The sequence below is a fragment of the Cygnus atratus genome, chromosome 4 (assembly GCF_013377495.2).
Source record: "Cygnus atratus isolate AKBS03 ecotype Queensland, Australia chromosome 4, CAtr_DNAZoo_HiC_assembly, whole genome shotgun sequence".
Taxonomy (NCBI): Eukaryota; Metazoa; Chordata; class Aves; order Anseriformes; family Anatidae; genus Cygnus; species Cygnus atratus.
In genome coordinates, this window is record NC_066365.1 from 66,418,475 (window position 1) to 66,438,801 (window position 20,327).

The 20,327-nt window shown below is 37.6% G+C and overlaps 1 protein-coding gene across 11 annotated transcripts in view; it reads right to left on the minus strand.

Moving 5' to 3' along the window:
* Window positions 1–20,327, minus strand: part of ABLIM2 (actin binding LIM protein family member 2) — a 139,816-nt gene that overhangs the window by 67,046 nt on the left and 52,443 nt on the right. For all 11 annotated transcript variants that reach the window (XM_035547244.2, XM_035547242.2, XM_050710415.1 and 8 more), the window contains exons 4-6: window positions 11,400–11,515; window positions 6,891–7,017; window positions 5,359–5,452 (exon numbers count right to left, since the gene is read on the minus strand). In XM_035547244.2, coding sequence (XP_035403137.1) covers window positions 5,359–5,452; window positions 6,891–7,017; window positions 11,400–11,515 — 337 coding nt within the window. The remainder of the gene's footprint in view (window positions 1–5,358; window positions 5,453–6,890; window positions 7,018–11,399; window positions 11,516–20,327) is intronic.

Below are 20,327 nucleotides of genomic sequence, written 5' to 3' on the forward strand. Positions count from 1 at the left end.
CTAGGTTTTGTTGTTAGTGAAACAGCAGGGGAACAGACATTTCAGAATGAACCATTATTCCACACTGCAGGCAGAAATTCGTACACCCTGCTGTAAAGAATTAGTCTCGTCTCTCTGCTACACTGAGACTTTTGCAAAGGGAAAGGCAATTGATTTACAAAGTGGATGGGAATGTGAATAAAAAAACAGCTCAACCCTAGGGGAAAGAAAAAAACAAACTACAAAGAAAAAGATTCATGTTTTAATTAATATGCCACTGAGGTATAATTGCCATTTAATTGACATATACATAATTGACATTTCTAGTCTCAGTCCTGTCTAGTGCCTACTGCATTTGTTACCTCATTTTAAAGCACCATACGGTTATGATTAATAGATTTAAAAATATATTGATTATATTTTCTATATATTTAAGCATACATGTAAAACAACAAAATGTTAACCCTTTCTTCCCCATATACTGACTTCCATGCTGCCATGTCAGACATAGCGGTTAGACCCATCTTTATGTTTAGCAAATGATATGGCCGTTATCACCAGTTCAAGTAGGACACATTTATGCCACAGCCATGTAGCTGTAAATTAGGGGACAGTTGTAGACAAAAGTCTAGTCAAGAGCTGAAAATATCCCTCAGTGCTTACAGTAGCAATTAGGTTAATTAGGTTGCATGCAAATAAGTCCCAAGAGACCTTTCCAAAGAATATCCTCCAACATTTTACACTGTCAACTTTTATTCACATGAAATGCAAAACACCAGTTAGTAGTGACAGAGAATCGTCTTGTTCATCAGCTACCACTACGGGTCATGGAGGCTGCTAAGAGGCAGCTCTGCCTGGCCATAACTGCTGCAGTTGCCTATTTAAGCACACCTGATTTCCTCACAGTCTACAATGAGTTTGCCATCAAAACTTCGCCAGGAGATTAATTTTGGATATGAAGTTTTCTCTATCAACCTAGGAAATCATTAGCTGAAACAGCAGATGAAGAGGTACATCCCCAGGTTATATCTTACTATGGGCTGTCAGTAGTAACAAAGCCACAGAAAAAAAAAATAAAAAATAAAAATACAAGCACCACATGCAGTGTGAGATGTTCCAGGGAAGGTACTTCCTTTAGAAACAGTGAAGAGTTACTATCACTGCACAAGGTAGTGGTGAGACATCACCTGGAGTACAATGTCCATCCATGCTGAAAGATGGTGATTCCAGCTGGCCGTGGGCACTGAGAAAGTCTACCAGCATCACAACATGAGCCTGGAGCTTGTTTTATAAGCAGAGAAGAATTTGGCTTGTTCATTTTAGCAAACAAAAGTTGGTAGGAACTAAGACCGTTCTCTATAAATTTTCCTTAGACTTCATCAATTAAAAGGAAGAAGATCAAAAAAGCTAAAAATCAATCTTTATCAGAATTAGCAACTGTAGACGGACCACATACAAATACAAAGGTGCTGGAATTGAAATAAACTTTCTAATTATCACAGGTTAAGGAAACCCAGCCACAATTCCCAGAAGAGGACCAGAAGTTGCTGGTTGCCACACAGTACCTCTACACACCGCATCAGTCTTCCAAAAGCCTTTGCACAGGTTGTCCTGTGGGAAGGACTGGGAGGTAGGGAACCCACCTCTGTTCCCTCTGAGCAAAACACAACAAGGAGATCAATAAAAGCTCACTAAATAAATGGAAAGCATTCTTTGGACTGAAAAGAGTTTGTACCAACATTTGGATTATCTTGTGAAATACAGTATATTTTCATAACAAAGCAATTACACGTATTTTGTCTATTTTTATGAGATGCTTATTAGCACAAGTTGAGACTTTAATTAATAAGTAACTGCTTGTGATATTAAAAAAAAAAAAAGAGAAAAAATGTTTTTAGTGCCAAATGAAGAGGAATAGATTGCAACACAACAAAAGGGAAATGAATGGTTATAAAAAAATCAACAGCTTATTATTTTAAAATGTGTTTATTTTTTGTGCTATCACATGGTGTCCACTGGTGCTGGATGGGGAACAGAGCTGCAGCATAGGCACATGCTATGTGTGATAGCTATAGCACAAAGAATAAAGCCTTCTTTTCCCTAAAGTCTCTCAGATACACCGCAGTTTAAGTCAAACTATAAAGCAAACTCCAGCCACCTCTTCCTGCCCATTTTAGATGGGAGGTTTATCAATATATATGTTCAGAGGAGAAAGCGGGACAGGGCTGATGTTACATTAAACAGTGGTCTTTAGGCTTTCATGAGCGAACCAAACCTTATCGATACAATCACTGGCAAGAAGGGTTTTTGTAGAAAGAACTGCAAAATTGTTGCTATTTAAAGCTATAGAATAATTTATGGTCTCCATAAATCATTTGCTTGGCCCCTTTTGTGTCTTTTTCAGTGCAAGTTCCCTGGGAGGCTGAGGGCAAGACAAGGTGGACTAAAGAGGAAGAAAGCACAAGAAAGGAATTATAAACAGCTATCCTGCATTTAAGCCTATTTACTATATGAAATGGATCTGGCCCTCAGAAAATGGGCTGAAGGAAGAATTTAAATAACTAAATCATCGTTGTATTTGGCTGCCAACCTACAAAAACAGCCATATTTTTAATAAGTTATCAGTAATTCACACTAGTTGACTCTCCCTTCCTCTTCTGCTGAATAAACACCTAAAATGAACACGTGTTGGAAAGGGAGACCGTATTATAAAATCTGGACACAGAATAATTGTGGAAGCAGCTGTCCTCCTGACATTATCACAGAAATCAGAGATGGAAAAAATCCTATTAGGTCATATAGTCCCACCCTTTGTCATTGCAGAATTGTTCCCTAACGTAGATTTTCCAATGCCTTGTCCAATCTAGTTTTAATATGATCTAAATGATAGCTTCCAGCAGCTCCCCGGAGGACTATTCCTCTGGCTAAAAAGTATCACTGTCAAGATTTCTTCCTCTCTTTAACAGTAATTTGCCCTATTATTTCTGTGTATCTCCAGATTATATTCAAGACCACAAAAAGAAATAGTGAAATACTGAAAAATGTTTCAGGATTCCACACAATTCTATCCAAAACCTCATACAATGAAAAGCAGCCACAGCTACTTTTTTTTTCTTTTTTTCCTTTATCTGTCTTCCTGACCAGGAGGTACACAAATGTCCCAACAAGCTGGCCAGTGACAAACACACCCTGAGTTCGATACCAGACAGACTGAAGAGATCAGCCCCAACTTCAAGCCTTCTGAATAAATCTGTCTGCTACAGGCAAACAACAAATGACAACTGTGTTAGCGATGGATGTAGTCTCCATGTTCTTTCAAATTTGCTTGTTTAAGTCACGACTTTTAATCTCTCTTCCTCATGAAATAAGGTGTGTGCACTACCTCCTTATCTGGCTGTTCTCCACTGCTGACACAAGAACTCAATGGGAATTTTGTGAGATCCCTCAAAGAGCTCCAAAGGCTGGTGGAAATCACAGGTTGGTAAAGGGCTGAGAGTCAAACCAGCGGGAGGCACCAGTGGTAACTCTCCAGCCAGTGGACTGATCACCATGTAGGTATCACACTATCTATCATCTCTTGCCCATGTAAACATGGTGGAAATGTAAAGGAAAAACACTAGAGATATTTGAGAGGAAATGAGCAGGTTTGGGAGAATTCAAGATGCACAGCTGGAATTATCATGGCAGCAAAATGCTAGGACACAGGACAGTCCAGTTTCCAGACTGTTAAAACAAACCTCCAGTTGCTGAATATCAATGTACCTGTTCTAATCCATTGCCTATTTCATACTAACTTCATCCTAGCTTTCCTATTTGGAAGTGACAGTCTGCTGCTGCTGTGCTTTTACAGATTGCAAACGTCCTCTCTCCTACTTATCTGCTCCCTCTTCTTAGAAGTGTTTTCAGAATCAGAGTTGATATTTTCATCCACAGTTAAATCCTACAGACTTCAATCAAAGTCACTCCCAACCTGCACAAGTACCAAAATAATAAGAGTATCGATGCTACAGCTTTTTCATCAGAGCCACATTACAGGGGGTAGGCAGGGAGGACAGGGGAAAGGAGGTCATGCATGCACTAACCAAAAGTCAATCAATCAGTGATGGTAAAACTCCTACAATGCCTTTAAAGAATTATCTTTTCTCAAGTTTATTATGGTCCATCTGCAACAAAAACAAGGAATTCTTGTGCTGCTCAATACACCCTCACCAAGTAATTACAAGAAATGGATAGAGATGTACATGCCCCCAGACTCCACAAAGCAAACTGAGCTCTGTTACTACACAGGCCTTCTTTATAACTTTTTTTTTTTCTTCATCCAGAGAGATAGTAAGGACCCAGTTCTTAAGCGCATCGCACCACGTGTTATTAACCAGTTAACCAAACTGCGGGTAGGATTCTACAAAATAAAAATATTTTTGTACAGATGTTATTAGAAGTCTGTTTTCTGGGATGTCTATAAAACATTTGACAATAATAATTTGAAATATTTCCCATGCACTAACCCCAATAACACATTATGCCAACAAGTACAGACTCATTGTTTCCTTCCACTTGCCTCTCAATTCCTTCCACAGCTATTATTGTCTACCATTTGGATAATTAAGTCTGTATGATTAGCAGCTATTTCTCTGGCGGATGTCCATTGGGACTTCTCCAGGTTCTCTGAGCTGATGAAAAGAAGGAAGCAGAGATCTGGAGAGCCTCTTACTAATTCCAGTACTTCTAAGGCTTAACAAGGTACAGGGAAAGGGCAGATACAAAAAGTGGATAAAGGATAACATTGATTGGATCGCCACACACTTGGATCCAGGGCTAAATTCTATTTGAATCAAAGAAATTTATTAACTTTTAACCTTTAGTCACTTACATGAAAATCTCTTTTGGCTAAAGCATAAACATGCACTTAGAATAAACAATCTCCTTGCTCAAAACAAACAAACAAAACCTCCCAACAACCAACCCTGCAGCATAGCTCATTTCTGGGTGCAAAAATAAATTTTGTAAACTTTGCTCAAAAATAAAACTCATTCTAGTTTTTCAGCATCTTCATCATAACTCTGGAGAACGCCAAACAGAATCAAAGAGCAGAATTTACAAAGGAATTTAGCGTAAGTATTAAAATTTGCCTGATAACCCATTCACATCCCACTTCTGCTACCTGAATGTTCTTCAGTACCACAAACATCTATTTAGGGTGTGCATTATCAAATCATTAAAAGATGAAACAGGAAACAATTATAGAAGTAATTCTTAGTATTTCATAAAAATAACATTAAATCATTGCATTAACACTCATTTGTGAGCATAGGAATATGTGGAAACAAGCAAATCTCTTTGCATACTTTGAGATTTGTTCAAGTGACAGATTCTCCTTACCTCGAGCACTCTTCCTGTGATATACTTTTCACAATTGTCACATCTGATACCAAACTTTGCATGATAGTCTGTTTCGCAATATGGAATGCCATCTCTAGGGAAGAAGGACAGGCAACACAGAGCTTTAAATAGGCTTACAGGTATTCTGGGGGATTGTACAGCTAAAATATGCTAACAGTTACAATTTAAAAGTATGAAGAATGGGAGTCTTAGCTGTTTTTTTCCTAAAATGTTGGAATCAAGGAACTTGGTCTACTTCTCTGAAATTAACCTATCTGTTAATTCTGCATTTATATCACAATTTTTCAAAATTTTACATTTAGATCACTAAACAACTGAATGAAAAAAAATGCTTTAGAAGAAACTGGAGACTGTTCTCCTGTGTGAAGTGCAAATTAAACATAGTTAAATGTGTTTAGTGCATTAGTGCATTATATGCTAAAAGAGCCGATGATCAGATAGATTTATTACCAGAGGCACAGTTTTACTGGACTTTTCCTTGGAGAAAAATAAGTATTAATTTTATAGCATATGAACTGGAATGCTACAGACTAACCTATAAGTTATCACAATAATTAACTGAATTGTTTGAAGAAAGGATGTTTCTTCAGTTTTGTTTGGCATTTAGCTTTTTTTAAAGAGAGGATTTCACAGTAACTATATATTTAAAACACTTTTTTTTTTTCTTAACAAATAGCAAGCAAAAAAAAAAACCAAAAAAAATCAAAAACAAAGAAAATGTACCAAAATACAGCAGAATAACATAGGATTTGAGATAATGCAAAACCATGTTTAAGAACCACCTTTTACAAATATTGTTTTCTCAGTCTCTGGTTCATGCTGTAAAATTAACTTGTATTAATCTAAACCCAGAAAATTCTTGAAAGCCAGTGGGACATTGGCTGTGAAATCCCATTATCTCTGAATCTCTGGGTGCTGGTGGTTGTTAGCTGTTTAGGAAAATTTCATCATATCAACACACTTCTCCAAAGGAGAAATTAATCCCAGTTGCATTGGCCAGTGAAAGCCCTGTATCTCATCAGACTGATTCGAGTGCTGACATGAGACTTTGTCTGTGTCTGTGCTTTGTGCTGACTCTCACTGCCGTCATCAAATTCAGTCCAAGTCTGACAGCATGAGGGTCTGGAGTAGTGCAAAAAGTCTGATACATACCTCTTTAATGAACATTTAGAGAATGTTTTTGCTTACGTGAAACATATGGAAACATTATTCACATTGCAGCACTGCATAGAATGCATAGAATAGCACGGCTTTGAAGCATACTCCACCCACTGCCATCCTTTAGTATAGCTGCTTTGGTAAGTCCCATACCAGGTAAATGGACAAATTCTACTTCTACTTGATTTTTTTTTTTTTTTGCTTTTACCATAGATAATGATTGCTAATCTTTAATACCTCTAAAACCACTGATAAACACAAACTAAAGGATATGCAACATCGAATGAATCGTTTGCTATCGTTGGACTGCTGAAAACAAGGGAGAATGCTTTGAGCTCTCCCACTCAACTTACTTGCTGATGTACTCTGCATTCAGTAGCTTGCCGCATGTATTGCACTTAAAACAGCCCAAATGCCAGTGTTTGTCCAAGGCAACCAATGACTGCCCATTTTTTATTTCTGAACCACAGCCTCCACAATCTGCAAGAGAAAAATCCAATATGAGTGCATCATGTGCTTTACATGCTCAAGCTACAATACACATTACTGCAGTACATGAATCCATTGCTGTCCTAGTAACAGCTTGTGCATGCTCTAAAGCTTAATGCTGTGGTCCTGTCCTAATATCCTAGATGACAACAAATCATTCAACAAACAACCCTACTAACTTAGGTTTCCTAATGATGTAGGTTTTATTGCAATTCCTTTACAATCTGTTTAAAAAATATGTAAAAAAGTTTTGCTGATTAAAGGTATAGCAAATCAATTAAAAAAATAATTTAAAAAAGCCCCAAAAGTTACAAGACTAAAACAACTTTTTTATATATATATATATATATATATATATATATATATATAAATAAAAGACTTTCTTCTAGGTCTGAGAGTTGGCTAATATTTCAAAATTCTTTTTGCAACTTTGGAAAAAAATAAGCTGAAATTCTGATGTGAGCTTCTGCAATCACGAAAAGTATACCAAAACTTAAGAGGCGTTAGAAATTCCTGAATCATAGTGACATTGGATATGCAACATGTGAAAGTGATGGCTGGCTATATAGACATTATTTATAGAAACTCACCTATATAAAGCTCCAAAAAGTTCTAAGAAAAATTAAAAGCAAACCATGTTGTAACTGGATAATATAGCCTAAGCTAAATTGATTAAACAGGCTGCACGTGAAGTAGTGCTTTACTGCCCAGGAACAGTAATTGAAGATAATTTATTTTATTATTATTTTATTAATTGAAGATAATCTTATTTTTAAAAATATTTATTTATTTATAAGAAAAAAGATTAATGCTTTTGATTGATACTGATTCTAGTATGAACAACAGAGTAATCTTTCTGATTTGTATGATCTTATCTGAAACTATTTTTTTTTTTGGAGGAATTCTTCATGTATACTGTTTGCTAGAGAAAAGACAAAACCTGAAAGACACATTAAAGAGTCATTTAAAGATGCCAGAGGAGAAAAAAGAAACCATCTTACATGGAAGAGAAAGATGCACAAAAGCATAAAAAAAAGAAAAAAGAAAAAACATCAACAACAAAGATTTATCTTGTTATTAAGAAAGTGCTCCAAACATAGGATCTCATTAAAAGATTTAAACAGTCCTCTTAAAAACTTTCTGATTTAAGATTCTATTTAGTTGATTACATGACCCTAATGAGACACTCTGTTCGTGCAGTTGTAAATGTTTGATTTCTGAGCACAAAACAATAAAGGATAGTTCTTATTTTCCTTTAGTGGATTTGGAATGGTTTAAGGGAGTAATACCATGTCTCTTTAATATCACTCTGCAGAGCACCAATATGTGGAAACAAGACCAGCACAAAAGTGTGTGCAGAACAGATCAGAACACTTGAATTTTGCTAATAAGAGAGAACATTTGGGTGTGTGCCTACATTTAGTCCCACAAGACAATAAAAACTTCAGTATCTATTTTTTAACTGCAATCAGAAATTTGTTTGTGATCTCCCATGCACCAGGGGTTTATCTGGTAATCTAATCTCTCTAGTTCAAAGTTTATTTTGCAAACTTAATACAACAGTGTGCTGAGACGTCATTTGCCTTTCATATTGCTTAAGCTTGGGTGTGCAGAAATGCAGCATTCTGGGGGCTGCTGTTTCTCTGTTAAGTTCCAGATAAGTAAAAACAAATATTGTGGTTGCTATGCCAACACTGCCTATCGATGTGATGCCCTTGTCTTCCTGTCTTGGATGTAGCATTCTTTGGTGACTCACCTAATCTGAACCAATAACTCTGCAGAGCACACCAATTTGTTGCTACACATTGATATTTTTCCCTGAGTACTCTTTCAGCATCATCACTGCCACAAGGGGTTTTCACAGCTAGTGTTTTATAAACTCAATAACAGAGGTACGTAGGCATTTATATAATCATAAGAAATTCTAGGGCTAGGGCAAAAAGCAAGTATTTCACATTCTTCATTTATTCTAAATGTAATGTATAGAAGAGGTCAAAACCAAATGGGGAAGACGAAAACAGAGGATGTGGTCAGAGGTGGCTGTCATGCTGGGAGCTCATTAAGTCCCAAGACATCTCCTCAAAGCATTCTTGAGCTCAATTCAGAGATAAATAGACTAACAAATAGCATACATAGCACATATCAGGCATTCAGAGGCAAGAACAAAACCATGTTAACAGTCGTTCAACACATATTACTCCTTTACTTAGCTTGCTTGAGGACACGTTTTTGTGCACTACTGTTCTTTCATAAATTGTTTAAAACATGAAGTTCTTTTCCAAGAAGACTGTTGTTAAAACAGGAAGATACTAATGCTATTTATTGCATTATGTAATATGTAGAGTAGCTCCAGGCAACCATTCTGGACTTTCAATTTTGCACTTCAACCATGATGTCATTGACACTGCTTGAGTTGTCTTTGTCACTGCTTGTTTATTCCTGAAATGCTGGTTCTATCCTAAGGATTAGTAAGTGATTGGAAAAAACAGCTGTTATTACATATTTCTCTTTTACATATTGCATTATTTTCTGAATGTTGTCAAGGTTCATTGTTATTCTTTTAGTTATTTGGTTAATTTCCTGCATATCATCATTTGCCAGACTTATGTATCCAGCTACTTACACACAAACACACTTCCACGCATTTGTGTCTGCAGTGTTTCCCCTTAATCCCTCAAAGCTCTATTTCCCACACCATTGCAACCCAATTCCCTGAGACCCTTGAGCTCTGCAGCTTCTGGGTGCTGCATGTTACCTTCAAATCAGATGTTGCCCTGCAGCAGCACTGCAAGAAACTGGGGTAGTGGAGTAAGAAGACGACAAGAATGGACACAGCGTGGCAGATATTAAAGATATTATTGAACCACAACTCTTACCCAATTCCACTGAAACTTGTAGAAAGATTTCCTCATTTTCTAATGAGACTTAAAGCAGACCTGTATTTGAGGTTTAAATACTTGCACGTATTTGAGGTTTTATTTGGAGAAAAACCAAACTTTTGTTTTCAAAGGTCAGGTTTTGCCATAAAGGCGTGCTTCCAGGGCTCATTCTCTTTGAGGCATGTGGTTTGCTAAGGGTCTGCAGGTAAGGAGCTGTAGTAGCTGTGCACTGGGGTGGCATGGTGAAGGGACCTAGGGGAACTGGGGAAATACAACACAGGAAGCAGTCTCTGTGATATGCGTGTGTGGACAGAGAAAAAATTTAAGTACATTAAAGGATTCTGTATCATAGATAATCAAATGAACTTGTTCTGTCAGTAATTAAGCAGGCAAATCATTTCCTTTAAAGTCAAAGCCAGTTTTCCCCTAAGAAAAAGAGACAGGCAATCAAAGGCCATAAAGTATGGATCTGCACATTCAGCCAGACAAAATGATTTAGATTCAAGGCTGAGGATGATCCGTCTCCAGAATAAGTGACAATAGAAAGCACCTAAAAGAGACATATATTGCCTCCTCTAAAGAGAATAGCAGTAGCAAGAAAGGAATCAGCATAGAGTCTCACACTGCATTTACACAGCAGCTTTGGTGACAAACAGAAGAAAGAAGATGGTGAAAACTTCTGTAAAGGGAGAGCTGTGGGGAAAAAATGGTGGAAAAAAAGGGGGGGGGGAGGAGATTTCTCCCTGAAGTGAGCTGGATTCTTTACATACAAAGATAAGCAATCTAGGTGTTTTTTCCTCAGTCATGCTAAATTCAGCTTGATGTGATGTGATAGTCATTAAAAATATTTCTGTATTCATCATTTAATTAAATTGCTGTTGCTGTTTGATTACTCTTTGTTAAAGTGTGGTAGCTGCTCATGAACGAATGCGCACAGTGACAGAATTCAGAGCAGCAATGCTAATCTACGAAACCTCGGTTTTGCTGCAAAAAATGTGCTATGAAACAATCATACTTCTCTGTAGTATTTGTATCTTCTAATACTACACGACAGTGGCGAATGTCCCCTTGGTTACATTGCATTCATTAACCCTTCCTGTGTAGTATTAAGACATGCAACCATGTCAATGCTATTTTAAAATCAATCCTGGAAAACATATTAATGACTAAATCTCATGTTGTATTTTATTTTAGCTGGAGTTGGATTAAACCCTCAAAAGTATTAACATCTATATTACGCCTTCCTCCAAATGTTTTACTCCAGTTTTAAACTAATGTTCTGAGAGGTTCTGTGTATTACTAATTCTACAGCAGCACCATTTGTGTTTCATTTTAAAATCAGATTTCTCAGAAAATTGCCATGTATTTCTTCATATGACTACACTGGATTTGTTGACAGCTTTTATGCAGTTACACATTTTGGTGTAAAATTTGTTCTTTAAGTATGTGAAGGCTAGAAAGTAACAACAGAAAACAGCACAACTCCCCACTTACTTCGCAAGTTCTGTACTGGGAAAGAGCCAGTGCTGCTGGAAGGGGGCAGGGAACATTTCTGGCAGATGCACTCTTTCCCATTAAAAGTTACCCGGTCACCTGCGGGGAAAGGCAACCTAAAACAGAGGAAACAAAAGCATATCGGTTACATTCTCACACTTTTATTGAAATGAAATATCTTTCCATAAAGGTACTGATTATTACTCTAGTTGCTTTTTCTTTACTTGCCCAGTTCTCATTCCCCATTTCTCAGCCACTTGGAGGCTACAGTATCAGAGGGACAATTGCAAATGCTGCTGTTACAGCTACTTATATCAAGAGATACAAAAAGACACTGAGCACTCATGTCCAAATTCTTGCATATATAAGAAATGTATCAGCAATGCTTGGTCATTAACAGGATCAGGTCTGGAATGAAAATAAAATTGGATTAACAGGGAACAAGTACCAGCAAATGCATCTGTTATTAAAGTAAGAAAATGCTGCCTGAGTGTGATGACTTTATACCTTAAAGATGACAGCATCTGTCCTCCCAACTTGGATCATATCAAAGTCCTCCACTTAATCCATTTATACAGAAAGCAAATATTAGTGGACTCTCATCGGAGAAAACATATCCTTCTTATAAAAACAGAAGCATCTACATCACTTGTTTGTTCTACCCAAGAACAGCTCTCCTTACACTTAATTAAATCTTTCCTTTTTATCAATGTCCTTAAAACAACAAGCTTTCTGCCATGAGCTTTCTTGTCCACATACGGAAACACGAAGGTTTTTTTCTCTTTGTAGGAGGACCAGATGGACAAATCACTGTATAATTCAACAAAGAATGGTAGGGTTTAGAAGCACATTTCACTCTACTCAAAGCTCAACTAAATCCCAAGCGAGCTACCAAAATACGGCTTAAGTAGGGCATAAACATAAGGCAGACCTTCTGCCTCCCTGTGAAGTGTATCTGACCAGATTAATTCATTAACATTTAATTAAAAATCTGCATGACATTCCCCCACAAAAGCTATCAGATTCATACTAAAGGAGAGGTTGTCTTTGCTACAAGACACACAGATACTTCTTGGTAAGTATAAACACTATTTTGCTCTCTAAACTGTCTGAGAGTAGCTTATTCTACATTTGCGTTGCATCTAAATGAAAAATTTACATACTTAAAAAGAGAACAAAAGCTATGCTATCCTTTGTTTGTAAATACAGTTGCTAAAATCTATTTAAACCCAGCTAGATAAGTGTTCAGCAATGTCATCCATTTTGGACCACGGGCAACACTTAAAAAATTATGAGGACACAAGCAGTTTAATTATTGTTATATGGATTTTGCTTTTCATCTTTTAATGACTTAACACTCAAAATACTTGCTTCCTTCTTTCTTACCTACACTGAGCTAATGAATAATACTTTATGGCAATAGCCTTTAAAATTGTCTTGCTCTTTTATTCAACTAAATAGTCCATGTGTGATTCTGATACAGAGTCCCAAAACCATGCCAGTACAGATAAGGGAGTGCTACATTTCCACCTGTTCAACAGAAGATTTTCTATGATTGATTTTACTCCATAAACTGATTAGAAGAAGAAAACACTGCCTCCAGTATAGCAAGCTGCATGTGATGGAGCCAAACTGCTCCAGTGAGCAGTGAGTCTATCCCATCTTGCAGCAATGCAACAATAGCAAGCTCCTGTGTTATATATATGAAATGTTCTTTATAGGTCAATATTATTATTCACAATGGATTTTTATATTGCTTGAAGTCACAGAGCCTTCTAATATGTAGAATAAAAAAAGAGTTTCATGAACATCACTGAACTGTTGAGGTTGGAATGGACCTCTGGAGGTTATCTGGTCCAAAGCAGAAGTTTATTGAAATAAACACAGAGTGTTTTGAATAAAAATTACTATATGTGATACACTTCTATATAGATAATGAAAATTAAGGACTAATTACCCCAAAATGTCTCAACAGTGGAGTGATATAATTCAAGTGCTCTCCTAGTTTTCTACTGCCAATGTGAAAGACACCATTTAATCATATGTTCATTTTAATAAGATATTACAAAACCAAGTCTAAAACCAAGCACTATTCATTCACCTTGAAAGGCACAAAGCAAGGAACTTCAACTGTTCCAGAACTGAGACAAGAACTCGTAATAAACCTCCTACATGGTTTTAGAAAGAAAACTCACTTTGATTAACAGATCCACGTAGATTTACCAGGACCACTGGTAATCTGCTATAAATTAAAACCCCACAAAAAGGTAACTTGCTCCACAGATACAATCACACAACTACACTGCCAAACAATTACCCCAATATCTTTCATTCTTATGAATGTTTGAATTCCCTGGTAAGGATTTTACCATCCATTATGGCTTGCCATAATCTTTAATGGGAATAAGGCTGGGAATCAGCTAATGATCCAACTGGACTATCATGTGAGGTCTCAGTAAAACAAAAGTCTTTGCACTGTTTATAAACCTAGGGATAATGATGTCGTGGAAGCCATGAATAATTCACATCTTTGAAGAAGTATCGCTATTTTTTTTTACTTGATTTGCTTGACAATAAAACAGCTGAACATAGAAGCCATCTGAAACAGATGCACTAAACATGAAGTAAAGCAGAAGCAGGGACCAATCACTTTAAACTAACTCATCTATGCAATCTATGGCAACCTGAAAGCAAATGCAATTAAAGATAGAAGAGACTAACAGAATAACTGACCTCCTATGGCACAAAGGCACAGCTGGTAGATGACACCCACAAAACATGCCAATGCTCACATGCACCACAACAAGCCACAGAGTCTAGTTCAGGGGGAAGGTGTGGGAGGCTTTGCTATCCCATAAACATTTGTTTTATTTTCTGAAAGTTTAGTAACTAATCACCATGCCCTTTCATTCAGAGGGAAAAGGGCAATAAATTTACTTCTGTATTAAGTTTTCCATGTTTGCAAGATACCTTGCTCTATAAAAGTTGGGAAATCCTCCTTGGAGGTTATCCTCCCAAAAGCAGATTTCTGTCCCTTGCCACTTCAGCGTGGGCAGCAGGGCCTGACCAGCAACTGTCTAGTTTTCTAAACTCATAATTAAATGTTGGCATTTGCTCCACTATCTCATTCACTGGGAATCCAAAATTCATACACCATACACTTGAGAGCATTTCTGTAACATCTGACCTCTCCCTTTCACAAGCAGCCGCGCTCCAGGATTTCAATGCCAGTACGAGTGAAGGCACAACAGAATGTGAGAACAGACCATTAACAAGGTTTCAGTTTCTGAGCTCTTTAACTTGTGAGCAGGACTATATATAGCATTATAGGTTAAGAGCAGCATATCTGCCTTTGAATATAATGACATGTCATAACCAGCTACTCTCTGAACATTGCTAGGTATGGGTTTTAATTAGCTACACATCCCTTTAAAAAATATTCAGTGTGATTTTCACAGTTGGTTAATCTATTTTTAATATGAGAATTAAGAGTATCTTTAAAGCAGTTCTCTGAAATGTCTTGTAAGTTACATCTTTTATGATTTATTTCCCAGTGAATTTTGTTTTATACACCTGCCTCCAATATTTGTAAAGCCAGCAATGACTGGGGCTGACCAATGAAACTATATTGTAAAATATCAAACCACCACCAGCCTAACCCAGGGTAACTGTGTGCTGACACTTAAAGGTCTGGCCCTCGTCTTGTCCATGCACCATGCCTCAGCCTATGCAGCTGAGGTCAAGTCATTCAAACTTTCTGGGCCAAAAAGAAGATGTTCATTTTTTCTGGAGCAGACTGATGGCTTTCTGTTCTTTCTGTTGCTGATCTGACTGCGTGGTTGAACAGTCAATTAAATTTGATATAAGAAAATTAACAGAAGCATATGATCAGGAATGTGGGGAGAGCAAAGCTATCCATTTCAGTAGCAGCCTGCAGTTACACTGGGTCAGTGTAATGTAAGACTGTAACCTGAGGACCTACAGGATCATATTGTACTCTAATCTGTACCTGGTACAATCACATCCCTCAAGGTTGCTCCACAGGGCAGAATTTGACCCAGGATGCTAAATCTGATGAGACAAAGTGAACATTACTTGCTATCTATTGTCTTCATGAAGTTCAACAAGGGCAAAAGCTAAGCCTGCACCTGGGGAAGAGCAATCCTGTGCTTCAGTACATGCTGGGGGTTCATCAGCTGGGAAGCAGCTTTGTATAAAAAGATGCTGCAGTCCTGGTGGACACCATGTTGAACATGAGTCAGCAGCACGTCCTTGCAGCAAAGAAGGTCAGCCACATCCTGGGCTGCGTTAGTGCAGTCAGCAGGATGAGGGAAGTGATCTTTCCTTCTGTTCATCACCTGAGAGACTGCATCTGAAGTCGTGTACCCAGTTTTGGACTCCTCAGGACAAGACAGGCATTGATATGCTGGAGGAAGGCCGGTGGAGGTGGCTAGGCCCAAAGCTGGAGCACAGGATGCACAAGGAGGGGCTGAAATAGATGGAATAGTTCAGCCTTAAAATGTTCAGGGGAGATCTTACTGCTGTCTAAAACTACCTGATAGTGTGTATAGAACCTGGAGTCAGACTCTTCTCATAGGTACACAGTGGAAGGACATGAGGCAGCAGACATAAGCCATAACATGGGAAATACCAACTCAGTATAAGGTTAAAAAAAAATAATACCCTGAGCACATTCAAACACTGGAACAGGCTGTCCAGAGACTGTGGGATCTCCATCCTTGGACATAATTAAAATGTGACTGGACAATGGCCTCAGCAGCCTGACCAAACTGGACCAGCTTTGAGCAGGGTCTGGACCACAGGACCTCCTAAGGTCCCTTCCATGAGCCTATGGTATAGGTAGACTCCATGCATAAACCTGAAGAGCAGGACAGCAAGAGTTCTTTGTTCAGGAAGCACCTTATAAATGCATTTGTTTTACAATCAAAATGCCAAGAAGAACACTCAGTTTGATTTCAAAGTTTTGGTGTCCACATCCAGATGAAGAAGTCTGCTTTATGAGATGCTTTAATAAATGCCCAGTGCTGCTTAAGTGGGAACCAAACTCTACCAAATTTCAGCAGCACTAAGAAAGCGAGCAATTAAAAAGGTTTAGCATATTCAAAGTGTGACATAATTGCTACATTCCAGAATGAACTGAATTAACTTCTAATTTTCAGTGTTGTCTCAATTTCTTAAGTCGTACATATACAAAAGCCCATAAATTCTTTCTAGAAATAGCAGTGTTATATAGAACTAAAAAGAAACACTTTTTTTCAAAGTTTTCAGTTTTCTGAATTTTTATGTTCGACTGCCTGGCTACAGTTAGTTACGTTCTTGAAGATAACAGAAATATATATGGATTGAGAGAAGTTTTAGATATGGATTTGGCACAAGCCCCTTGAAGAGCTGGTAACTGTGCCTCTTGCTTCTCCCCACATCGTTCACCTCTGGGCACGTATTCTACTTCTGCCGATACACTGCTTCAAGAGAAAACTTTCTAAATTGAGATGAAACACAGAACTTGTAGAGTCAAATTCTGTAAAGCAAACATGAAGCTGTTTGAACATTAACCCAAAACATTCATGCTAATTTATCACCCACTTAAGAGTCAAATTGTTCCCTCTTCATCATTTACATGTCACACAAAAAATGTTTATAACTAAGTATAAGAATTGTGAAAGGATAGGGATGACAATTACATCCAACTGGGTGAATAAATAACTCCCATCCCAAACTGAATTAATTATAACAACACATATTACCAAAACCTAGACTGATGCCCTATGCACACATAGCATGTTAGTAACACTGAAATCCAACACAGTGTCTATGTATAGTTTAACCATGTATCTTACATATGATTAATATATCTATATAACTTATTATCACACTAAGACTTCTCATGAAAATTCCATTTTAAAAAGTATTTTTTATCATCACAGGTAATGATTTCCCATTGCTTTTTGAACACTATTTCCTGGCCTTCCACATTGTACACAAGCTGCTCCTGTGAGCCATAAAGTTTTGTCTCTGATCACCATATAAGAATTCTGAGAACAATGTTAATAAAACTCAGCTTCTCTTGATAGAGATAGCCTTAATTATCTCCCTCTTTTTACTTCACTTTTACAGATATGAGACCTTTCAGAGGAGATGTCTCTGGCAGTCCTCTGCAGGACACAGCCACTTCCAGTCAATGAAAACGTAAGAACAGGTCTGCTTACCCTCTTCCTGGGAGTTCAGAGTAGGAAGTTAATCTGCAACATTTTTCAATCTACATTGTCATTCTAGGCTTTCCTGGTTTTAGGCAATATCATCACAATACATGACAGCTGCAAACAGTTGCACTCAGCACTGGGAGAAGGGGCTAAGCCCTCAAACTATGCCAGCAGAGCAACCACGCAAATCAAACCTGAATTTGTTTAGGAGCCAAGTGATCAATGCAAGATAGAGAGAAAAAATCACATAGGACACTAGGTTATGTTGTATTTTTAACAGTCAGTTTTTCTCATCGATAATGAATTTTTTCACTTCAAATTTTGGCAGCTGAGGGAGCAAGAACATCCGAGTCCCAATGGATGCCTCAGGGAAGATTTGGGTTTCTGACACAAGCTTTTTCACAGAGCAGTGCAGCAGCTTATCAACACAGTGCAGATGGCAAGAGGGAATACAGCTCTTCTGTGTTACACTGGGTCACATGGCACTCAAAAGTAGTAATGTCAGTAGCTCCAGAAAGTGAATGGAGCTATTTCATTGGCATTTTCCCCCTGCTCCAGCTAGCTGTGTGCACATTAGATTTTCTCACTGATTCTACCATCTGAAGCCAGACACACTTGCTACCAGTTTCTGTTCAAATCAAGAGATTCTGTGAAAAAAAAAAAAAAAAAAAAAAAAAAATTGTTGCTAGTGTCACTGGTTTGCTACTCGATGCAGGAACAGTTTCTTCAGCAGCTACAAAAATATAGGTTGCAAAAGTGCTCATTTAAAGTCCATAACAATCCTGCAATATGCTGAAGACCCTTGTCATGAGCACCAAGTGCCTTCTACTGTCAATGTTTTCTTTTGCAGCTGAAGTTGGTAAGAGCCATGCTTGTTTTCCATTAGAGCAGGAAGGGCAGTCACCACTGTTCTAGCAGTCAGACTTTTAAGAGAGAGCCCACATTAAAGTTCAGCTGCAATAGGCAATGTCAGACACAATTTGTGTGATCAGCCAGCTGCCTAAGATGGTGTGCTTTTGGTCCATTATTTAATGTTTCTGACCATCTGTAAGAAATAAGGACACAAATGGTACTCCAGACCCTTTCCTCCAAAGAAAAGGCCAAGGAAATGTGCTTTGCAATTTTGTACCCCTAATCAAATGGCTCTGGGGCTTTTTTTGCCCTTTTTTATTTCATGATTTTTTTTATTATTATTTAATGAAAAAAAAAAAAACACACACACAAAACGTAACCTAATTCTATGTCAGCTTAAACCACATGTATTTACAATCTACCCACCTGAATTTTGCTGAGGACATCACTCAATAAAATAAATGCTGATGATGTTTAGATCAGACACTCCCATAAAAAACATGAATTATGTTTGGCTTACAAAGACTAGCATAATTGAAGCAAGGCTGATTTAAAGCAGTTGAGAACCTGGTCTGGTGTTTTTAATATAAACAGATGATAGTATTCTTCTGTTGATCTACACCACAAGTCAGTGTTACAACCCCCCTAGGAGACACAAATTGAATCCTGCAAGTCAGCTGGACATTAGTTAGCTCTCATGAAGACTACATGAATTTGCGTGTCCTTCTAAGGAAAGCAAGCATATCTGTCTTTCTAATGAAGGTTTAGACAGCAGCAATTTGAATCTTTATCAGTACAACAGCTTTTAATCCAATAATTTAGTTACACATGAAAGTTAGGGAATATCTCTGATTTTTTTTTTAATATGAAATAATATTGTATCAGCAACTTTATGTTTAAAATTGTAACCTAGGTTTGGCATGTCTTCACTACCTGATATTTGTAGCATTTTCCTGTGAGTATCTTCTCTGTACTGCAATTCAGCTCACCTGAATTGTTAGGTACTTAACTAATTTAGTCATATGGAAGCTTGTTCTGAATTTCTAGGGAAAGGAGACAAATTGTACCACAAAGCTCCCTAGTATCAGCTGAAGGACTGACTAAATACAGCAAGAGGTTAGTTTAGCAACAGCCTGACTGAAACTTGTGTGATTTAACAAGTTTCTAAGTACAGTAACACACAGGCACATAAATCAAGCCCCAGTGCTAAGCCCTAATCGTGTAGCTGAGGATGTCACTACACTTAGCAGGAAAGTAGAATTGATGTGTTTTTATTCTCCTCTTAGCTGAAGAAGTACCTCACTTTACAAGAAGGTACTACTGCTAAGAAAGGTACCAAGAATTACCTGTGCTCCTTTGCAGATGAGCTGTAATACTGAAAGGCTGCAGTAGAGCATGTGCAGTCAGCATTTAACACGAGTGTCACAAATAGCCATGTAAATCATTCTACCTCCTATTAAATATACACATATATTTAGGCTTATTTGTTATCTTCACTCCTCATGTTTTTTTAAACTATGCAAAAGGAAAAATCTCCTACTAATCACGGCAAAACCTGAACAGACATAATTTAATCTAACAAAGGCCTGTCAGTCTTGGAGACTTCCCCTTAATGTGGCTATTTAATTATTTCTGCAATTGAAATATTCAGGCTACACAGACATCCTGCCATGAAGCATGGCTGTTCAGGAATTTGAAGCAAGTCCTGTTTCTGTATGGGCACAGGAGGACATCTGAGCTGCACAATTACCTGAACGTTGCACGGCATCTATAATGTGATGCCTCAGTGCCCCGTTACTCAGAGCAACAAAGCTTGTGCTTTCTCTTTAAATGTGGGATTGCTTTCTTGTGTTGG